General features: G+C 49.5%; 1 protein-coding gene across 1 annotated transcript in view; it reads left to right on the forward strand.

Annotated features, from left to right (window-relative positions):
• Positions 1-20,262, forward strand: part of SYNE1 (spectrin repeat containing nuclear envelope protein 1) — a 1,959,630-nt gene that overhangs the window by 1,601,135 nt on the left and 338,233 nt on the right. Inside the window, exon 121 of the mRNA XM_085611789.1 lies at positions 11,931-12,085. Coding sequence (XP_085467915.1) covers positions 11,931-12,085 — 155 coding nt within the window. The remainder of the gene's footprint in view (positions 1-11,930; positions 12,086-20,262) is intronic.

Here is a 20,262-nt window from a genome sequence, read left to right on the forward strand (position 1 = left end):
TTCTCTGAGAGCTCGGTGCCTGGCCGTCCCCCTCCTCCTTTGGGCAATCAATGTCCAGCAGCTGGCACGCCTCCGCCAGAGATCGAAGCTGGTACAGCCGATCCTCATGACGGAAAATAAGACGAAATGGGTGGCCCCAAGAGTATTTAATGTCCCGTTGGCGGAGGGCCTCCGTGACAGGGCGGAAGGTTCTGCGCTTCTGCAGTGTCAGGGCGGACAGGTCCTGATATAGCACCGGGTGCTGGCCCCGAAAGGCGATGGGATGCTGTGTTCGGGCCGCACGGAGGATCTCCTCCTTAGTGGTGTAGTCCTGGACACAAACCAGGATGTCAGCAGGAAGGGCATTGTCCGGACGTGGAGGACCCACCCGGTGGGCCCTGTCCAGAGTGAGCGCCGTGTCCGCCGGCTTACCCAGGATCTGATTGAAGAGCTCGCGGACGAATGCGAAGATGTCTCCCGCCTCAGCGTCCCGTTTCACCCCCCGGATGCGGATGTTATGCCTCCTTCACCGATTCTCCAGGTCCTCCAGGTGGGATTGAATGTCCACTTGCTGGTTATGTAGCCGGAGCAGGTCCTGGTGGACTAGGGAGAGTTCCGTGTCCTGTGCGTCCGCCCTGTCCTCCACCGCCTGCACCCTCTCCCCCAGGCCATCCAGGTCCCTCCGGACCTCCCGAAGCTCCGCCGCCAGTTCCTGCCGCATGCTTTTAAGTTCCTCCTTCTGTTCCGCGAATAGCGACAGCAAAAGGGCCTTGGTGATCGGCTCCGCTCCGTCATCTCCGGACCCCTTCGACGGCGTCGCCTCAGCCGTGGACGACCGTGTATCTGAGGCCACTGTCAGTGCCCCCCCCAGGGGCTTAGCAAACAGCTCCTGCAGCGACTTGCCCTGGGCCTTGTCCTTGCCCGTACCCCTCTGTGTCGCCATCTTGCTGGTAGGCCCGCCGGAGGGGGCCGCAGGAAACTCGCCCCACGCGGGCCGGTCAGGACTCCGAGGCTCGCCCTCCGCGCCTCCGCGGGCGACCTCGCCTCTTCCCTACGCCGCTTCCGACGTGGGGTGGGCAGCGTCCGTGACCGCTCTTCGCGTCTCAGGGCTCTCTCCCACCGATCGTGGGGCAGTTGTCTGCTGCCCTCACCTCCTCCACCCCCGCCACCGCTTCAGAAGGGCCGGTCCGCGCCGATCCCCGCCCGCTGGGCTCCTCGCTGTGTTCCGCACTCCCGGGGTCGTGGGTCCTCCCTTCTCACCTCTGGGAATCCGGAGGCCTCCTGACGGCTCCGCCGTCCTCTATGTACGCTGCAGCGCCGGGTCCAGTTCTTACCGCGCTGTCCAATACGGGCGGGGATCCCCAGTCCGTCAAGCCCCTTGTAGGCCGCCGAAGGCTCCGCGTCTGGCCGAGCCCGCGCCGTGTCTCGCTAGGCCGCGGGTCCTCCTGGGCGCCGTTCCCCTCCTCGACCTTCGGGTCCGCGCTGCCACGACAACCGGCTCAGTGCTGCGTCCGCTGGCTCGTAGCCCCGGGCCCACCCGGCCGCTACCGCACTGCCTTGGGCGCCGTCCCCCACGCTGGGCCCTCCGCACCTGAGGCCGGGGCCGTAACGCTCGCTACTAGGCCGCACGCGGCCTCGACGTCCTCTGCTGGCGAGCGAGCCCCACCGCTCCCAGGGACACCGGCTGGGCCTCCACAGGTGCACCCCGCTCTCGGGCTCCGCCGGCGGTGCTGTGTGCCGGAAACGGGAAGGGAAATCGGTCCCGCACCGGCGCTATTCTCGGGCGCTCGAGGGAGAGACAGAGAGATGCGTCTCACCTCGCCGCCATCTTGGCCACGCCCCTCCAGAACCAATTTTAGAAGTTCTTAAGGCCAAATTGAATCACAAACAAAAGAATATGTTCGAGGCATATGAGCTGCAGATTACACACTGTGCATAGATCGCCATCTGGTGTTGGGCCCGGATGTTTGCAGTTGTTTTTCCTCTTGGAAAGTCTTTGGAAGTCACGAGGTTTGTGACTCCTCCCTTGGATCGTATTACGCATGGGCTTCGGCTCCATCCTCAGATTGTTTTTTTCCGCTATCGGGCTCGGATGTGATCTTCGCGCTCCGGTTCCGAACAGTTTCCAGTTCTTCTATCGACGCGCAATCCTCTCCCCCTTTCGCGGTATTGTTTTTGATCGCGATCTCCACACTTGACGCGGCTCTTATCGATCCAAGTCTTCGATTCCGGTCGTCGACGAGGGCCTTCGGGCCTACCCAAGCTCCGGTCCTGGCTGATGGAAAGGACTCCATTCAAAAAGTGTCCTCGATGTGGGTCCAAATTTCCCCACACCGATCTCCATGAGGTATGCAATCTCTGCCTCTCCCCTGAACACGAGGCTCGAGACTGTCCGGCGTGCAAATCTTCCGGTCCAAGAAAACCATTCGAATCCGAAGGGCGAGAAGAACCATGGCACACTCGTCGACAGCGATCCCAGACGACATCTCCGGAGAAGTCGTTGATGCTCCAGAAGGACAGCACACCGAAGAGGGCCTCGTCAGCGCCTCCGAGGCCGACGATTCAGATGTCGAGAACATCACTCCGGCACAGAGGGTCGTGAGTACCAACATCCACCCCCACCCCACACCCTCAACGGCATCCAAAAAGGCTTCGGTCACACCTTCGCCATCGGGCCTAGGCACGACCAAGGACATTGCTTCCCACACCGCGCCTTCGGGCCCAGTAAAGAAGCCTATCAAGCCTTCCGGCGGCTCGAGCCAGCCTATTGTCGGTGCCGAGAAACACTCCGACGCCAAAAAAGAAAATGGGCGCCACCTTGACACCGAGCTCCACACCGAAGCACTCGGCGCCGAAAACAAGCACCAGCTCCTCGGTACCGACACCGTCCCCGGAGCCGAGCAAAAAACACAAAGCCATCGACACCCACACCTCGAAGCCGAAAGTCATCTCGGAGCCGAGTAAACAACCAGCCATTCCGAAGCCGCACAGTTCAAAACAACGAACTGCTGCAGACTCCAAGACAAAAAAACCTACGGCCCCGACGCCTTCGGCGCCGACGGAGCGGCCATTCACTGGTCAAGGACCCTAAGACTGGACATTTGATGCTCAGCATCAAAAAGAGACCGCTGGACAAGCCTGCCCCAGCTCCACCTCCAAAGACTTTGCTACCTCCCCTTTGAGAATACCTTCACCCCCTCTTCCACCTCCTCCAACTCCTCCTCCAGCTCCTCCACCTCCACCTTCTCCTCCCCCTCCTCATCATTCCCCCACACCCTCTCCGGATGATGATGATGTCTATGATGACACAGGGGACGAGCCCCATGATCCTACAGGCTCCCCAGACCCATGGGACGACTATAACATTCCAGACATCCCTAATGTCCCGCAGGATGATCTGTACCCTTCGAGCTCATCCCCCCTGGAAGACTCAATGGGGTTTAACCAACTACTCCAGAGGGCTGCACACTACCACGGTGTGGATCTCCATACTGACCCCGTGGAGGAGGACTTCCTCCTAGATACCTTCGACACAACACACAGGGCCACTTCCATCCTGCCCATGCTCAAAGGCATTATCAAGCACGCGCCGGAGGTCTTTAAAGACCCGGTCAGAGACAGGGTCATCAACCCTCGCATCGACAAAAAATATAAGGCCGCCCCTACAGACCCCACCTACATCAGAGGACTAGCACCACTAGATTCCCTAGTAGTGTCCACTGCAAGAAAGCGTGCAAACTCCCAGGCATCCGGCCAGGCACCACCACCTGATAAGGAGTCCAAACTCTTAGACGCATCGGGCAAGCGCACTGCATCCCAGGCTGCCAACATATGGCGCATCGCAAACACACAAGCGCTTTTGGCAAGATATGACAGGGCACATTATGATGACCTAGAAGCCATAATGCACCACCTCCCTGACAAATATCAAAATTGGGCCAATGAGCTAATCCAGGAGGGCAAAACCATCACCAACACCTCCATTCGCTGTGCCCTAGATGCAGCTGACACCGCCTCTAGGGCAATTAACACCAGCGTCCTCCTCCGTCGGCATGCCTGGCTACGAATTTCAGGTTTCAAACCAGAGGTGCAAGGTTCCATCCTGAACCGCCCCTTTGACCAGGAACATCTGTTCGGCCCAAAAGTTGATGAGGCCCTAGAAAAAATGAAGAAAGACACAGATACGGCGAAGTCTATGGGAGCCTTACAATCACACCCTCCCAGGCGCTCCTTTCGCCGCTCTTCCTTTCGAAGCACCTCCAGAGGCTACTCCTCTGACACCGCTTCTACTTCCTATAAAGCCCCTACCCAATCCACCTTTACAAGGGGTTACCAAAGGGGCGGCTACAGGGGCAACAATGATAAAGGCAGAGGCAAGACAAACACCTCCCGCTCTGCCTCCACCCCTGCCCAATGACTTCCCTCCACTCCCCCCAGACCATCCCACTCCGGTCGGGGGCAGACTCCACAATTTCCTTCCTGTCTGGACTACCATCACCTCAGACAAATGGGTAACGCAAATAATTCGGTCAGGCTACTGCCTCGAACTAACATCTACCCCCCCAAACATTCCACCCAAACAACGCCCAATGTCACAGGAACATTTAGCACTACTAAAGCAGGAGGTAATCTCCTTCCTACAAAAGAGTGCGATAGAACTAGTTCCTACCAACCAACATAATATGGGAGTTTACTCCCTATATTTTCTCATACCAAAAAGGGACGACACTCTAAGGCCCATCCTAGACCTCAGACCCCTAAATCACTATATACACTCAGACCATTGCCACATGGTCACACTCCAGTATGTACTTCCACTGCTCTCCCAAAATGACTTCCTGGCCACCTTAGACCTCAAAGACACCTATTTCCACATTCCTGTTCACAACGCTCACAGGAAGTTTCTCAGATTTGTAGTGGACGGTCAACACTATCAATTTAAGGTGCTCCCCTTCGGAGTCACCACAGCACCACGGGTGTCTAACAAGTGCCTAGCAGTAGTGGCAGCACACCTGCGAAGACAACACATTCATGTCTTCCCATACCTAGATGACTGGCTCATAAAAGCCAACTCATACAACCAGTGTGTACAACACACTCACGCCACTATCCAACTACTTCACGACCTGGGCTTCACAGTAAATCACATGAAGTCCCATCTGCAACCATCCTGCGTAAAACAGTACCTCGGTGCCACCATAGACTAGCCTACCCCAGTCCTGCCAGGATAGCAAGCATTCAGTCTCTCCGCGCCATATTTCAGCCGGAACACTCTCTTCCAGCTCGAGTGTTCATGCAACTTATAGGAATAATGGCCTCCTGCATATTCATAGTAACTCACGTAAGACTCCAGATGCGTCCTCTCCAAGAGTGCTTACCGCGCCAATCGAACCAGGCCCAGGGTCAATTGAGAGATCTGGTGTTGGTAGACGGTCGTGCCCATTGCTCTCTGCAGTGATGGACCACCACAAACTTTCCAAAAAACGACCGTTCCTGGAACCGGTTCCTCAAATAGTACTGACAACGGACGCATCGCTCTCCGGCTGGGGAGCTCACATACTAAATTACACCAGGCAGGGCAGGTGGACGCCTAAAAAAAAGTTGCTCCACATCAACCATCTAGACTCACTAGACATATTCTTAGCCTAAAGGCCTTTCAAACGCATGTCTCAGGCAAGGCCGTCTTAGTCCGCACCGACAACATGACAGCCATGTACTATATACAAAAACAAGGCGGCATACTCTCTCCGCAGCTCTCTCACCTAGCACAGAGCATGTGGAGATGGGCCATACCCCAAAAAATCTTTCTCCTAGCCCAACATGTCCCAGGAGTCCAAAGCACTATGGCGGATCTGCTGAGCAGACAAACACAACAGATCCACGAATGGGAACTCCATCCACAACATTGTCACCCGTACTTTCAAATGTTGGGGCATCCACAGATAGACCTCTTTGCCACCCACGAAAACGCCAAATGCCCAAGCTTCGCCGCCAGGCATCCACACCCATTGTCCAAAGGCAATGCGATATGGATGAACAGGTCAGGCAGATTTGCGTACGCTTTTCCACCTCTCCCACTCATTCCATTAGTGGTGCGCAAGCTACAACAGCACTCCCTCACTCTCATCCTAGTAGCTCCAACTTGGGCCAGACAACCGTGGTACACCACACTGCTGGAACTATCTGTAGTACCGCACCAAAAATTACACCTCTCTCCACGCCTCTTAACCCAGAACCATGGAGAGATCAGGCACCTGGACCCAGCTCAGCTCAACCTTACGATCTGGTTCCTGAAATCTTAGAATTCGGTTACCTAAATCTTCTCCCTGACTGCATGAACATCATTAAAGAAGCTAGACGACCTACCACTAGAGCTTGCTACGCAGCCAAGTGGAAACGTTTTGTGATCTATTGTCACAACAATAACTTCAATCCCCTAGATGGGTCCATTCAGCACATCATAGGCTATTTACTACACCTACAAAGATGCAATCTAGCCTACACGTCTATTAGACTGCACCCTGCAGCAATAGCAGTTTATCTACATAACAGGCAACATCTATCTCTCTTTAGAGTACTTGCCAAAAAAGCCTTCATGGAAGGCCTCAAAAGAATAATTCCCCCAAGAGTGCCACCCTCACCGGTGTGGAACCTAAACATCGTTCTCACCAGACTAATGTGGCCTCCCTTTGATTCCTAACATGGAAAACTGCTTTTCTTGCAGCCATCACTTCTCTCAGAAGGGTCAGCGAGATACAAGCACTCACCATTCAAGAACCTTTTCTGCAAATGCACCATAACAAGGTGGTTCTCCGTACTTATCCAAAATTCCTCCCTAAAGTCATTTCTCCCATTCACCTAAACCAATCTGTGAAACTACCCGTATTCTTCTCGCAACCACAAACCGTTGCAGAAAGAGCTCTCCGCACATTAGATGTCAAACGAGCCTTACTCTACTACATTGAGAGCACACAACCCTTTCGTAAGACAAAACAACTGTTTGTTTCCTTCTCACCACCACATCAAGGCAACCCCATCTCCAAATCTGGGATAGCTAGGTGGATTGTCGAATGCATTCAGATTTGCTACCACAAGGCAAAACGAATACTATCTGTTCCCCCTAAAGCTCACTCTACACGTAAGATAGGGGCTTCCATGGCATTCTTAGGGAACATACCCTTAGATGATATCTGCAAGGCAGCTACATGGTCAACACCGCACACTTTCACTAAACACTATTGTGTAGATGTGCAAACTAAGCAACAAGCTAGTGTGGGCCAGGCTGTACTCAAAACATTGTTTCAAACCACTGCAACAGATACTGGTGGTCGCCGCTAAGGATGGGTACTGCTATATAATCTATGCACAGTGTGTAATCTGCAGCTCATATGCCTCGAACGGCAAATGCTACTTACCAGTATGCATCTGTTCTTGGCATGTAGAGCTGCAGATCTACACACGCCCACCCGCCTCCCCGGCTACCTTTCTCTGTTCCAGTTTATCTTATTTAGATACAACACACATGGGCATCTTCACTGTTTATTACTACGCTCCATCATTTCCCTGCTGGCGAAAAACAATCTGAGGATGGAGCCGAAGCCCATGCGCAATACGATCCAAGGAAGGAGTCACATACCTCGTGACTTCCAAAGACTTTCCAAGAGCAAAAACAACTGCAAACATCCGGGCCCAACACCAGATGGCGATCTATGCATAGTGTGTAGATCTGCAGCTCTACATGCCAAGAACAGATTCATACTGGTAAGTAGCATTTGCCTTATATTAATCCTGATACTGGACATACTTTGGCTAAAACTCCAGCAAAACACAAGCTTCCTGCAGAGGACACTTCCGATAAGATTCCCTTAAAGGAGAGGAAGGACATAGTTACTACCTCTGTTTATCCTGCCCCACAACCCTCTCCACCTCCACCATCTTCTCCACAATTAATAATTGAAGATCAATTACTCATAACTCCTCAGGGATCTCCACATACAGATCCAGATGTGGATCAAGGTGATGATGATACTCATTTGCCTACAGTCCCATGGAATGATTACACCATTGACCCTCCAGTAGACAATGAGCCAGATCTTTATCCTGCTAAACCATCACCACCAGATGAAAAAATGGCTTATCAACAGCTCATTGCCAGAGCAGCAGAATATCATGGGGTACCATTACATAAAGAAATATTAGAAGAGGACTTTCGATTTGAAACACTTGAGTCCACACATAGTTTAAGTCAAACACTCCCTATGCTTAAAGGTATGCTAAGACATGCAGATGATATCTTTAAAGACCCTGTCAGAGCGCGTATTTGAACTCCAAGGGTAGATAACAAATATATACCCTCACCATCAGATCCTGTGTTTACCAAGAGTCAATTACCTCTTGACTCACTAGTAGAGTCCAATGCCTGCAAAAGAGCTAACTCGCTCCCAGGGTATTTAAAAAATGCCTAGCAGTGGTAGCAGCTCATCTCAGAAGACAACATATTCATGTCTTCCCATAGCTAGACAACTGGCTCATCAAAGCCAGTACACACCAAAAACGTCTTCAAAACACTCAGACCACACTACACCTACTTCACCAACTGGGTTTCATGGTCAACATTCAAAAGTCTCTCCTACAGTCTGGAGATACAATCCTATCTAGGACAACTTCAACACTCAAACGGCCCTAGCCTCTGCAAATACAGCCAGAAACTCTACTGCTGCAGTTCCAAACCAACCAAACCTTGCCAGACAGGAATTTCATACGCCTACTTGTAATGATAGCTTCATGCATTGCAATAGTACCTCATGCAAGACTACACATGTGTCTATTGCAAGAATGCTTAGCACGTCAGTGGAATCAGTCACAGGGTCAATTAACACATCTAGTGTTGGAAGACAGTTGCACCCATTGCTGTCTGCAGTGGTGGTTACCACAAAATGTATCAAAAGGGTGACCTTTCATCGACCCTGTTCCACAAGTCGTGCAACAGCAGACGCATCTCTCACCGGTTGGGGTGCACATCTCCATCATTACGCAATCCAAGGTCTCTGGGACAACAAACACAAATGCCTCCACATCAACTATCTAGCGCTTCTAGCAGTGTTTCTAGTGTTGAAAGCCTTTTAGTCTTATCTCACAGGCAAAGTTGTGCTAGTCCGCACAGACAACATGACAGCAATTTACTATGTACAGAAACAAGGGGGGACACACTTTCTCAAACTGTCACACCTCTCTCAGACAATTTGGAAATGAGCAATCCATCACAAGATTCACCTTCTGGCAGAACACCTCCCGGGAGTGAATAATCAAATTGCCAACCTCCTCTGCAGGAGACAGCAAATACACGAGTGGGAACTTCATCCCCAAGTTCTCCTTCCATAGTTTCAACAATGGGGTTACCCACATAGAGATCTGTTTGCCACAGTAGACAACGCCCAATGCCCAAACTTCGCCTCCAGGTTTCCACACCCTCTCTCCAAACTCAATGCCCTTTGGCTCAATTGGTCAGAGATATTTGCCTATGCCTTTCCGCCTCTCTATTCCTTCCGTTTCTAGTTCAGAAAGTCAGGCAAATATCACACCCACATGGGCCCGTCGACCGTGGTACACTACCCTGTTGAAGCTTTCAGTAGTTCCACATCAAAAGCTACATCTCACCTCCAGTCTTCTCCCAATGAGGTCAACTTAGCGATTTGGCTCCTGAAGTTATAGAGTTTGGATATTTACATTTACCACCAGACTGTATGACTATTCTGACAGAAGAAAGAAAACCTACTACCAGGGCTTGGAAACAATTTGTTGTTTACTGTAATAACAAAATTATACCTCTAGACACTTCTGTTCAGAACATTGTTACCTTTTACACTTAAAGCAATGAAGTCTAGCTTACACATCTATTAGGTTGTTACCAGTTTCACAGAAGTTCCAGGGATCCTGATCCTGGATAATATTGCCCAAGTATGGTTTTAATGGGTGGAGGAGAATGGCTCAAGGCACAGGACCTTTCCAGCCCCGTTATGTAACAATACAGGGAACATTTTGAGCATCTATTCCTCCTTAATTTAGTGAGTGTTTTGAGCATCAAAGAAGACTTGAATTTGAATTCTTGTGATTTTTTAAGAAATAATTGTTTTTTATTCTTTTTATATATTCTTGTCATGACCAAAATTGTTGGTTACATCCTTGTTATTCCAGAATGTTATTTGGGTAATATTGTAAATACTGCAACAGCCTGCAACAACCGACACGTGATTCGCCCCACGTTGTCAGTAGGACCAGGGCTTTTTCAAGGCTTCTTAATAAGTCAGTGAATCATGGTAGTTTCCTTTAGCCTATTAAATAATGCATCAGTCTTCAAGCAAATATCTCAGATTACCGTGACGTTTGCAATGTGGGATTGGCCCAGGACTGCCGTTCCTCTTCAAAGACATTTCTGCACTTATTATGTCTATTAGGTTGCACCTTGCAGCAGTAGCTGCATATTTGCAAATCAGACAACATTTCTCTTTGTCCAAAGTTCCTGTCATCAAAGCATTTATTGAGTGCTTAAAAAGAGTTATTCCACCAAGAATTCCACCGTCACCAATGTGGAATCTTAATGTTGTACTTACAAGACTTAAGGGTCCACTTTTTGAACCGTTAAACAAGTGTCCTTTACAATTTCTCTCTTGGAAGGTTGCATTCCTTATTGCAATCACTTCATTAAGGAGAGTTGGTGAGATGCAGGCATTAACTTTAAAAGAACCCTTATTTTAGCTCCACACAGATAGGGTAGTTCTTCGCACAAATCCCAGATTCCTTCCCAAAGTGGTTTCTGCTTTCCACATTAACCAATTAGTTGAGTGACTTGTGCTCTTTCCTCAACCTGATTCGGTAGCAGAACAAGCTCTTCATACACTTGATGTCAAAAGAGCTTTATTTTAATATATCAAGAGTACAAAAGATTTTCATAAAACAAAACAAACGTTTGTTTCATTTACACCACCTCACAAAGGCATTCCTATTTCTAAATCTGGCATTTCGAGAAGGATTGTTAAATTGATTCAAATTTTCTATGCAAAAGCTAAAAGAACTGTATCTATACTACCTAGAGCGCATTCCACTCGCAAAATAGGGGCATCTATGGCCTTTTAAGGTAACATTCATATAGCTGACATTTGTAAAGCAGCAACATGGTCTACACCACACACAATTACCAAACATTATTGTTTGTAAGTACTAGCATGCCAACAAGCCAATGTAGGACGGGCAGGGCTAAAAACACTTTTACAAACACCTGCAACCTCTACCGGTTAGCCACCGCTTTGGGAGAATACTGCTATATAGTCTATGTAAAGCATGTGTATCTACAGCACATGCCTTAAACGGATTATGTTACTTACCCAATAAGTATCTGGTCATGGCATGTAGAGCTGCAGATTCATATGCCCTGACCCACCTCCCCGGGCACCTGTAGTTGTTGCAGTTATCTTTATTTACATTATCTATGCATAGACATCGCTTACTACACTCACTTACTCCATTCTCACCCTCTTGCGGGAAAACAATCTAACAATGGAGTCAAAGCCCATGCGCACTATCACCAAATGAAGGAGTCACCTTACCTTGTGATTGGAAAGACTTCTTTGAAGAAAAGTAACTTGCAAGCATTCTGACCCAACACTAGATGGCAGGAGTATGCAAAGCATGTGAATCTACAGCTCTACATGCCAAGAACAGATGCTTACTGGGAAAGTAACATAATCCTCGACACAGAACCATGAAAATTGGAAACTATTTCATGGTTCACTCTGAAATATGGATTTCATCTTTATAATAAAAGCACCCAACCACTCTAAAGAACTTAAACTAAATTATGCAGCAAAAAACATAAATTATGTGGCACATTCTCCGGCAGTATTATTTTTATCCATTTGAGTTAGAAAGAAACATACCTACATTATCTTTGGCAGAGGCAGATGTTGAAGTTCAGCAGCATGGCTCCTGACTTGGATCGCCTGAATGAGCTTGGCTACAGGCTGCCGCTGAACGACAAGGAAATAAAACGAATGCAGAACCTCAACAGGCGCTGGTCAATGATCTCCTCCCAGACGACAGAAAGGTTTAGGTAGGTTTTCCAGGTACTTCACAGTACAGTTGTTTGTGTTGAAAAGGTTTTATTTGACTGGCCTCCTCTTAAATTGAATGTGATATGTGTTGGTACAACAAATTGCAGGAGGGATGGACTCTGTGAGTGAATGGGGAGTATCATATGGAGCGGTTGTGCGACCTCACAATGTAATAAACTTACCAATTGCTTTAGCACCAGTAGGTTTTGTTTGGGAAACTTTGACCTCAACCCTGGGTAGCTGTGGTTCTGAGCAGTCAAGATTCATACAAAGGATCAAGTGTAAAGCATTTAAAACAGCACCAAAACAATTGAAGAAGGAATACACAGGACACAAACGACATCTGACACTAATTAATAACAAGCTTCTGCGATGCAATAGGTCTCGCATTTACGCGAGTTTGAGCTATTGGTATTGTAAATGACAATGCCTTTTATTTATGTTTTGGTTTCTAAAACATAAATAACAGGCATTGTCATTTACAATGCAAATAGATTAAACTCTCGCAAATGCAAGACCTATTGCATTCCAAATGCTTGAAGGCATCGCTGAGTTGCCCCCTTCTGTCTCCCATGGCCCCTGAAGAGCTCCACATTTGCTACAAGTTAAATAAACAAGTTGTGGTCACAACTGCACACGAGAGACCCTCCTGCAGTAAGAGAAACTCTTTAAGGAAAATAATGCTTACAGACTAAAGAAGACGTACTGTGTAACAACTGAAGTAAAAGGGACAGTCCTCATGGGAGATTACAAATGAAGACAATGTGGTACTAAAGAGGGACTAAAAAGCCTAATAACGAATCAGAAGCCAGCATTTACGAAGGACAATAACTCAAGCCAATGAAAAATATAGGCGGAGAGTGGGCTGGGCTTCAAGCACATACTCCAATACAGCATGGCTTGCAGAGCAGCGCATGCGCTACCCAGGCACGACCTAAAAATAGGTTAGATTTCTACATATTTTTTTACACAAAGTGAAAAAAGATTCAGTGGAGTTTTCTGGAGATACAGATTTTACAATGTATAGTAAATCAACGCTTTTTACTTAACCGAGAACAGGCATTGGCAAATTCAACGAATTTGACTCTTAGAAACCTTTTGAAGAAAAACTTTGTTAAGTGTCAATGCGGTTACTTAGAGTCACTTTAGGCAACCAACTCTTGCAGAGACCCAGTCAGGTGTCTAATGCAAGGGATACTGCTGATGCTACTCAAGGATGCTGAAGATGCTGTGTGGTTGACGTTTTTTTTTCTAGGGCTACTCGTTGGTCCAGAGGCTTAGTGAGGCGATCCTGACCACACTGGTCGATGTCCATTCAAGTCCTCTTGTGCATGACAAATGTACAGTCGCCCAGTACATTGGTTTGACAGTTTTCTTCTTATGGCAGTAACATTCCTTCTGGGTGACCTAACTGCACTCTGACGACACTCCTGGGTCCAGCAGACTTGGGGGCGAATGTTTAGCATTGGATCTTGATCCATTTGGTGCACAGCAGCGAGGACCTGTGATTCAGGTATCCTGAATGCCAGCTCGCACCATCAGCTGTTGTAGCCTTGTGCTGAGAACAGGAGGTCAGCCAAGATTCTCTTGCTTTGGCTAAGTTCAGGAGTAGACTTCTGCATGAGCAGGACCAAGCAGGCCTAGTCCCTTCTCCTTTGCTAGCCACCAGGTTCAGTAGGTGCAGTCCAGGTTGGTGTAACCTCTCTTCGTTGGGTTATTGGTGCAGAAGGGAAGTCCTTCTTCGGCCCTCTTCTCCAGTCCCACGAGATCTGAGTTCTTGGTGCCAGAGGTGCCTTTTTATGTTTAGAAAATGCCATCAGGGGAGGTCATGGTCACTAGCGATTGGGCTACCAGATTCCCTCCATTCTGATGACAACTTCATAGAAAGTGAGGCATCTAGCTATCCCAGAGGTCTCTATTTTGTGTATTATGTAATAAGTTGTTTGATAGCTTACAGTACCTTACAGTATCAACTTTAGTAGTCCCAGTCAGAGGTCAGCAAGGCTGAGGTGTCGGCTTATAGCTCTGCACTCGTCAGTAGGGCTGCTAGCCTTTTCCAGAGTAAAAACGCAATTGCAGACTTTTAATGCTGAAAAATGTAAAAATCCATGGTCCATTTTTTAACTCAATACGCTTACTTTAGGACTTGGTGTTATCATTGCTTTAAATGGCAGAGTCGAGTTAGCTGTTTAAAACTGCCCTGTTTTTCCTTTGTCACATCCATGTGGCACAACCAGTGCTGCAATCCCTGAGGTGACTCTCTAACTTTCAGGTCTTAGGTACTCTTGGTACTATATACAAGGGACTTGCAGATTATGCCAGTTGGGTGCTAGCTAGTTCAAAATACACTCTTTGAAGGTCAGAGCACGGGCACTAAGGTCTGGTTAGCACTCTCAGAGTTGAAAAAGCTGCAGCATCCGTCCAAAACTTTGGGAATGACCATACAAAAGGAGGCTTTTCCTTACAGCCTCTGAATATGTTACTGACACTATAAGCAGAGAGCACTCCAGCTGGTTAGTGGTTGCTGTTGCACAAAAATGAGGGGAAGTTTCACTAAGCTATTAAGTTCACTATGTATCCCAGTATGCCACACAGTCGCATAATTAGCCCTCGCCGTCAATATAACCTCTCTATCAAGGATAATTGATTGCATCTACAAAGCACTTCAGATAGTAATAATAAATCAGCGAAGGCATCTATGATGCTTTCGTACATAGCTACTTGGAAAAGTAAAGACAATTGAGAAAATGAGCATTGGCAAAGCCAATAAGTCTTACCTTATTGACTCTTTGGCTTTGCCCCTGATCTTTGCTAATGCAGTGCAATATCTACAAAAACAAAAAATGTTTTAAAAAACACACAACTTAAATAGATAAATGAAAAACAGAAAATGTGTTAGCTCAAACGTGCTTTCTTAGTTGTTAAGGTCTCAGTAGCAACTGGCAGCTTCCAGTCCCTTAAAAAAAAAAAAGTAAAATAAAATAAAATGTAAAAAATAAATTCTCACAATGGAGAGGGGAGAGCAACCAGCAGTGAATGCGAGGTGGGAGAGAGGGAAGCAACAAATAGTGGAAAATAGGGAGGAAGCAACGAGGAGGGGTAGGGTGAGGGGAAGCCATAAGTAGGGGGAGAGGTGAGGAACTGGATGGGAGAGGAGAAACAAGTAAGAGTAGGGATGTAACTCCCTACACTCCCCTAACACCTCTAAATCTCGTATTTTGGGGCCCCTGGCACCAGGAAATTCGATCCTGTCGACCTAAAAGAAGAAGAAGGACTGAATAGCCGCAAACTGTCAAGAATTCCTGTCATACAAGGGAAACACGCCCTTATGTAAACAGGAGAGCTGTTACATAACTCAAGGGAAACACGCCCTTATGTAAACAGGAGAGCTGTTACATAACTCAAGGGAAACACGCCCTTATGTAAACAGGAGAGCTGTTACATAACTCAAGGGAAACACGCCCTTATGTAAACCGGAGAGCTGTTACATAACTCAAGGAAAACACGCCCTATAAAGGGAGGAACCGGGAGGTACAAGGCTGTCGGATATTGTGTTTACACCGACGTACCTGCTTCGTGAAGAGCAGTGTTCCGGAGTGGTGCTCCAGTAAGGCAAGAACGGAGGTAGGTCGAGTCGTTACTCCCTGGGCCGTGTCTTGCCCCATCGTCACCTGTGAAGGACCCGGAAGCTCTACCGGTCAACCATTGAGCTTCGCTTTTTGACTCGGCTGAGTCCAAGCGCAGTGGCGCTTTTGCTGGTTGGAGTCGTAACTCCCAGCCCGACCAGAGACACAGGGACTGCCAGCTGTAACGCACACCAGGAGGTGTTTGCCGCGTTACAGACTCGGAAGTCCACAGGATCGATCGAGCGGCTGCTCTCGGTTCAGTCTTCTTGCTTGTGATTGGGGTATCGGTGACGCATCACCAGGAGGTGACTCCGCGTCCCGGTGCAGTCTGAGGAAGAGGTTGAGCGGCTGCTCCCTTCAGGTAGAGACCCCGGCTGGGTGTTTCCCTGACTCCTCGATTCTCCCCAACACTCTTCGTGCCCCTCACAGCCTACCGATTGGCATTGTCGGCCATTTCATTTCTGCCCTCTGTTGGCATACGCCGGGATCGGCGTATATGCAGAGGACGGTTAGGACCATCCGTGCTGTGGGCTGGTAACGTACTTAGCCTGGAGGATTCCAGTGACTATAACTTTTGTTTGTTCTTTGTATTTTATTTGCCTTCATTAAAAGAACTAACCCTTCACAAGTGGTTGCGTCCTCATTGTCGTGTCTGTTAAACGATCCTGAGACGTTCAGGGCGTTACAAAATATCCGACCTTAATAACACTAACTGTCTCCCGGCCGATAACAGACATGGCAACACTTGATGATGTGCTGGCTGCTTTAGCGGCCATGCAAGTTGAAGTGGCTGCCTCTAGGCAAGAAACAGCCGATGTAAAAGCCAGACTGGATGCTATCCAATTGGACCCGCTCACGCCCAGCACCTCCCTCACGAACCAGACCCCTGCGGTAGTAGTGGAAATGCCGGTAGCCATCCCCTTGGCAACACCAGAGAGGTACAGTGGGGATCCTAACACAGTGCAGGTATTCCTCACACAAGTGGCGCTACATTTATCGTGCAAACCAAAGGCGTTCCCCACGAGTCAGGCTCGTGTGGCTTTCCTTATATCCTATTTGGCTGGAAACGCGGCACAATGGGCCGTACCTCTGGTGAGCAGGGACGACCCCCTCTTATGTGATTGGGGTGCTTTTCGCGAGGAATTCCTGAAGGTATTCGACAGAAGGGCTGACTCGTACACGGCGGACCGTGAAATGCTTGAGTTGAGACAGGGATCCAACGACCTGGTGCAGTATCTCAACGCGTTCCGAAGGCTGGTTGCGGAAACCAAGTGGCCTGTTGCTAAACAGACGGCGCTCTTCCATCAAGGGCTGTGCGATGAGCTCAAGGACGCCGTGGCTCATATTGACCCTCAACCCAAGACATGTGAGGGCCTTATCAACCTGGTATTACGGCTGGAACATAGGCTAAGTGAAAGAAAGGGGGATCATGGGAGAAAAGGAAAATCCCTTCCATCCTATGTGACGGTGGGAAGTCCTGAAACTTCCACCGCATCCAAGGGAGAACCCATGGACATCAGCGCAATACGAGCGAGCCTCACAGCCACGGAGAAAGAGTCACGCCGTAAACAAGGATTGTGCCTATATTGTGGCAAAAAAGGCCACTACGTACGTGAATGCCCTGCCAAACCGAAGACGTCACGTTATCGGGCCAACCGGTCGGTAACAGCCGTGGTGGACATACCGGCGGAAAACTAGAGGACTCCAAGACCAGAGAAGGGGCATCTCGGAGTCACTCATCCATCCCTTCACTTTCCAACTCGGTCACTAAGGGACAACGACACCTGTTTATCACGGTGCACGTGGGAGTGCATGACCAGTGGATACCCGTTGTGGCCATGGTGGATTCAGGGGCCACTGGCATGTTTATGGACCACAACGAGGCATGCAGGCTAGGGCTAGTGCTTCTTCCCAAAGCAGTACCCGAAGACGTCTATGCGGTAGACGGAAGGCGATTGGTGACGGGGCCCATCGGACAGCACACGGGGGTCCTTCCGATGAGATATGGGAGGAACCATTTGGAACAAATCGATTTTAACATCATCCGAGCGCCCCAATATGGCGTCATATTGGGATTGCCGTGGCTACAGAAACACAACCCCTTTGTGGATTGGCCAACACATCGCATCGAAATGACGTCACCGTATTGCATCCTGCATTGTGGAATAAGAACGGAATCCCTTGACGCAGATGAGAGCGGGAGTCAGACGGTGGCTACAGCGGCAGAAAAAGATGTGGCTCTCCCCCAGGCTTATCACAGTTTTGAGGATGTATTTGATGAGGTGAAGGCGGAAGTGCTACCACCACATAGACAGTTTGACTGCCAGATCGACCTGGTGCCAGGGGCCAGCGTTCCCAGCGGCAGGCTGTATGCCCTGACGGAGCCTGAAAACGTGCATCTCCGGGGGTACCTGGATAAACTCCTCAAGCTAGGATTCATCCGCCCGTCCAAGTCTCCGGCCGCCTCGCCACTCTTCTTCATCCCGAAGGCTAATGGGGAGCTGAGAGCCTGTGTGGACTTTAGGGCATTGAATGCGATAACCATAAAAAATCGGTACCCCTTGCCTCTCATCAGTGTACTTCTGGAACAGGTCAAGAAAGCTCGTATCTACACCAAGTTGGATTTGAAAGGGGCATACCATCTGGTGCGCATGAGGGACGGAGACGAGTGGAAGACCGCCTTTAAGACCAGGTTCGGCCTTTTTGAGTACCTCGTCATGCCGTTCGGTCTGTGCAACGCCCCGGCAGCCTTTCAGTACTTTTTGAATGAGGTATTCAGAGAGGAGTTGGATATCTACGTGGTCGTATATATCGACGACATCCTCATCTATTCGTCCAGTGTGGAGGAGCACGTACACCACGTCAAAGCTGTGCTCCAAAAGCTGAGGGAAAACATGCTGTTTTGTAAACTCAGCAAGTGTGACTTCCACGTCACATCCGTGGAATTTCTCGGAGTGATGCTGAGTCCAGAGGGACAGGAGATGGCAGAACGAAAGATCAAGGCGGTGAAAGAATGGCCGGTGCCCCAAAGCGTGAAGGACGTCCAAAGTTTCATTGGCTTCGCCAACTTTTACAGGCGGTTTATAGATGGATTTTCAGGAGTGGTGGCCCCAATCACACAGCTACTGAGGAAGTCCAAGGAGTTTGTCTGGTCCCCTGAAGCGAACAAAGCCTTTGAGGCCCTGAAAAGCGCCTTTGGTAAGGCGCCGGTGTTGGCTCACCCCGATCCGGATCTCCCCTACGTGGTGGAAGCGGACGCGTCGGATGTGGCGCTGGGGGCTATCTTGTCCCAACGCAACCACGACACAGGGGTGCTTCATCCCGTTGCGTACATGTCCCGCAAACTCAACGACGCCGAACGCAACTACCATATTGCGGAGAAGGAGCTTCTCGCAATCAAGGACGCCTTCACCGAATGGAGGCATTGGTTGATGGGGGCAAGACATGTGGTATCGGTGTACACGGACCATCGGAACCTACAGTTCATGACGGCCACTAGACACCTTTCTCCCAGGCAGCTGCGGTGGATGATCTTCTTTGCGGGGTTCAACTTCCGCATCACATATCGGCCGGGGACGGAAAACCGGAAGGCGGACGCCCTGTCCCGTCAATCTGCAGTTAAGGAACCATTGCCTGCAACCGAGCGTTCCATCATTTCCCCGAGGATGGTATTGGGGGTTATCCAACCGGATACTTTCCTGAGGGGAATAAAGAGAGGGATCAGGTCATTCGCATGGCGGAGGTGGCTCCTCAGTCACAGAGAATGGCAGCTGAAGGACGGGATACCCCTGAAGGGCAGGTGCCTATTGATACCCACGCCTAGGCTAAGGAAACAAGCATTCATCTGGTGCCATGACTCTCCATGCGCAGGTCATTTGGGCTTTGAAAAAACGGTGGCTAGCATGGGACGACATTTCTGGTGGCCAACCATGAGAGTGGATGTCAGGAGGTGGGGACAGGAGTGTCCTATGTGTGCTACCATGAAGGCCGACCATGGCCGAACCCAAGGGCTCTTACATCCCCTTCCGACCCCGGATAGACCATGGGATAGCATATCACTGGACTTCGTGGTGGGCCTACCGGTAGACCAGGGGATGACGGCAATACTGGTGGTGGTGGATTACTTGACGAAAATGGGGCACTTCATCCCCTGCAAGAGAGTCCCTACGGCCGGGGAATTGGCGTCACTACTCCTAAAGAATGTGGTACGACTGCATGGATTACCTGGGGTGATCGTGTCGGACCGGGGGTCGCAGTTTACTGCGCAATTCTGGAAGACTTGGTGCACTGCGCTGCATGTTAAGACCGCCCTGTCCACCAGCTACCACCCTCAAACGGACGGCCAAACCGAGCGCCTGAACCAAACGCTCAAACAGTATCTGCGATGTTTTGTGGACCAGGGCAGGGAAGAATGGGTCGACTTGCTATGGGTTGCAGAGATAGCCTATAACAACGCCACTCACAGCTCCACACAGTCATCTCCGTTCTATAGCAACTATGGCCAACATCCCAGGTTCTTGCCATTTCTACATCCGTTCAGAGAGGACAGG

Source organism: Triturus cristatus, chromosome 6, assembly GCF_964204655.1.
Source record: "Triturus cristatus chromosome 6, aTriCri1.1, whole genome shotgun sequence".
NCBI lineage: Eukaryota > Metazoa > Chordata > Amphibia > Caudata > Salamandridae > Triturus > Triturus cristatus.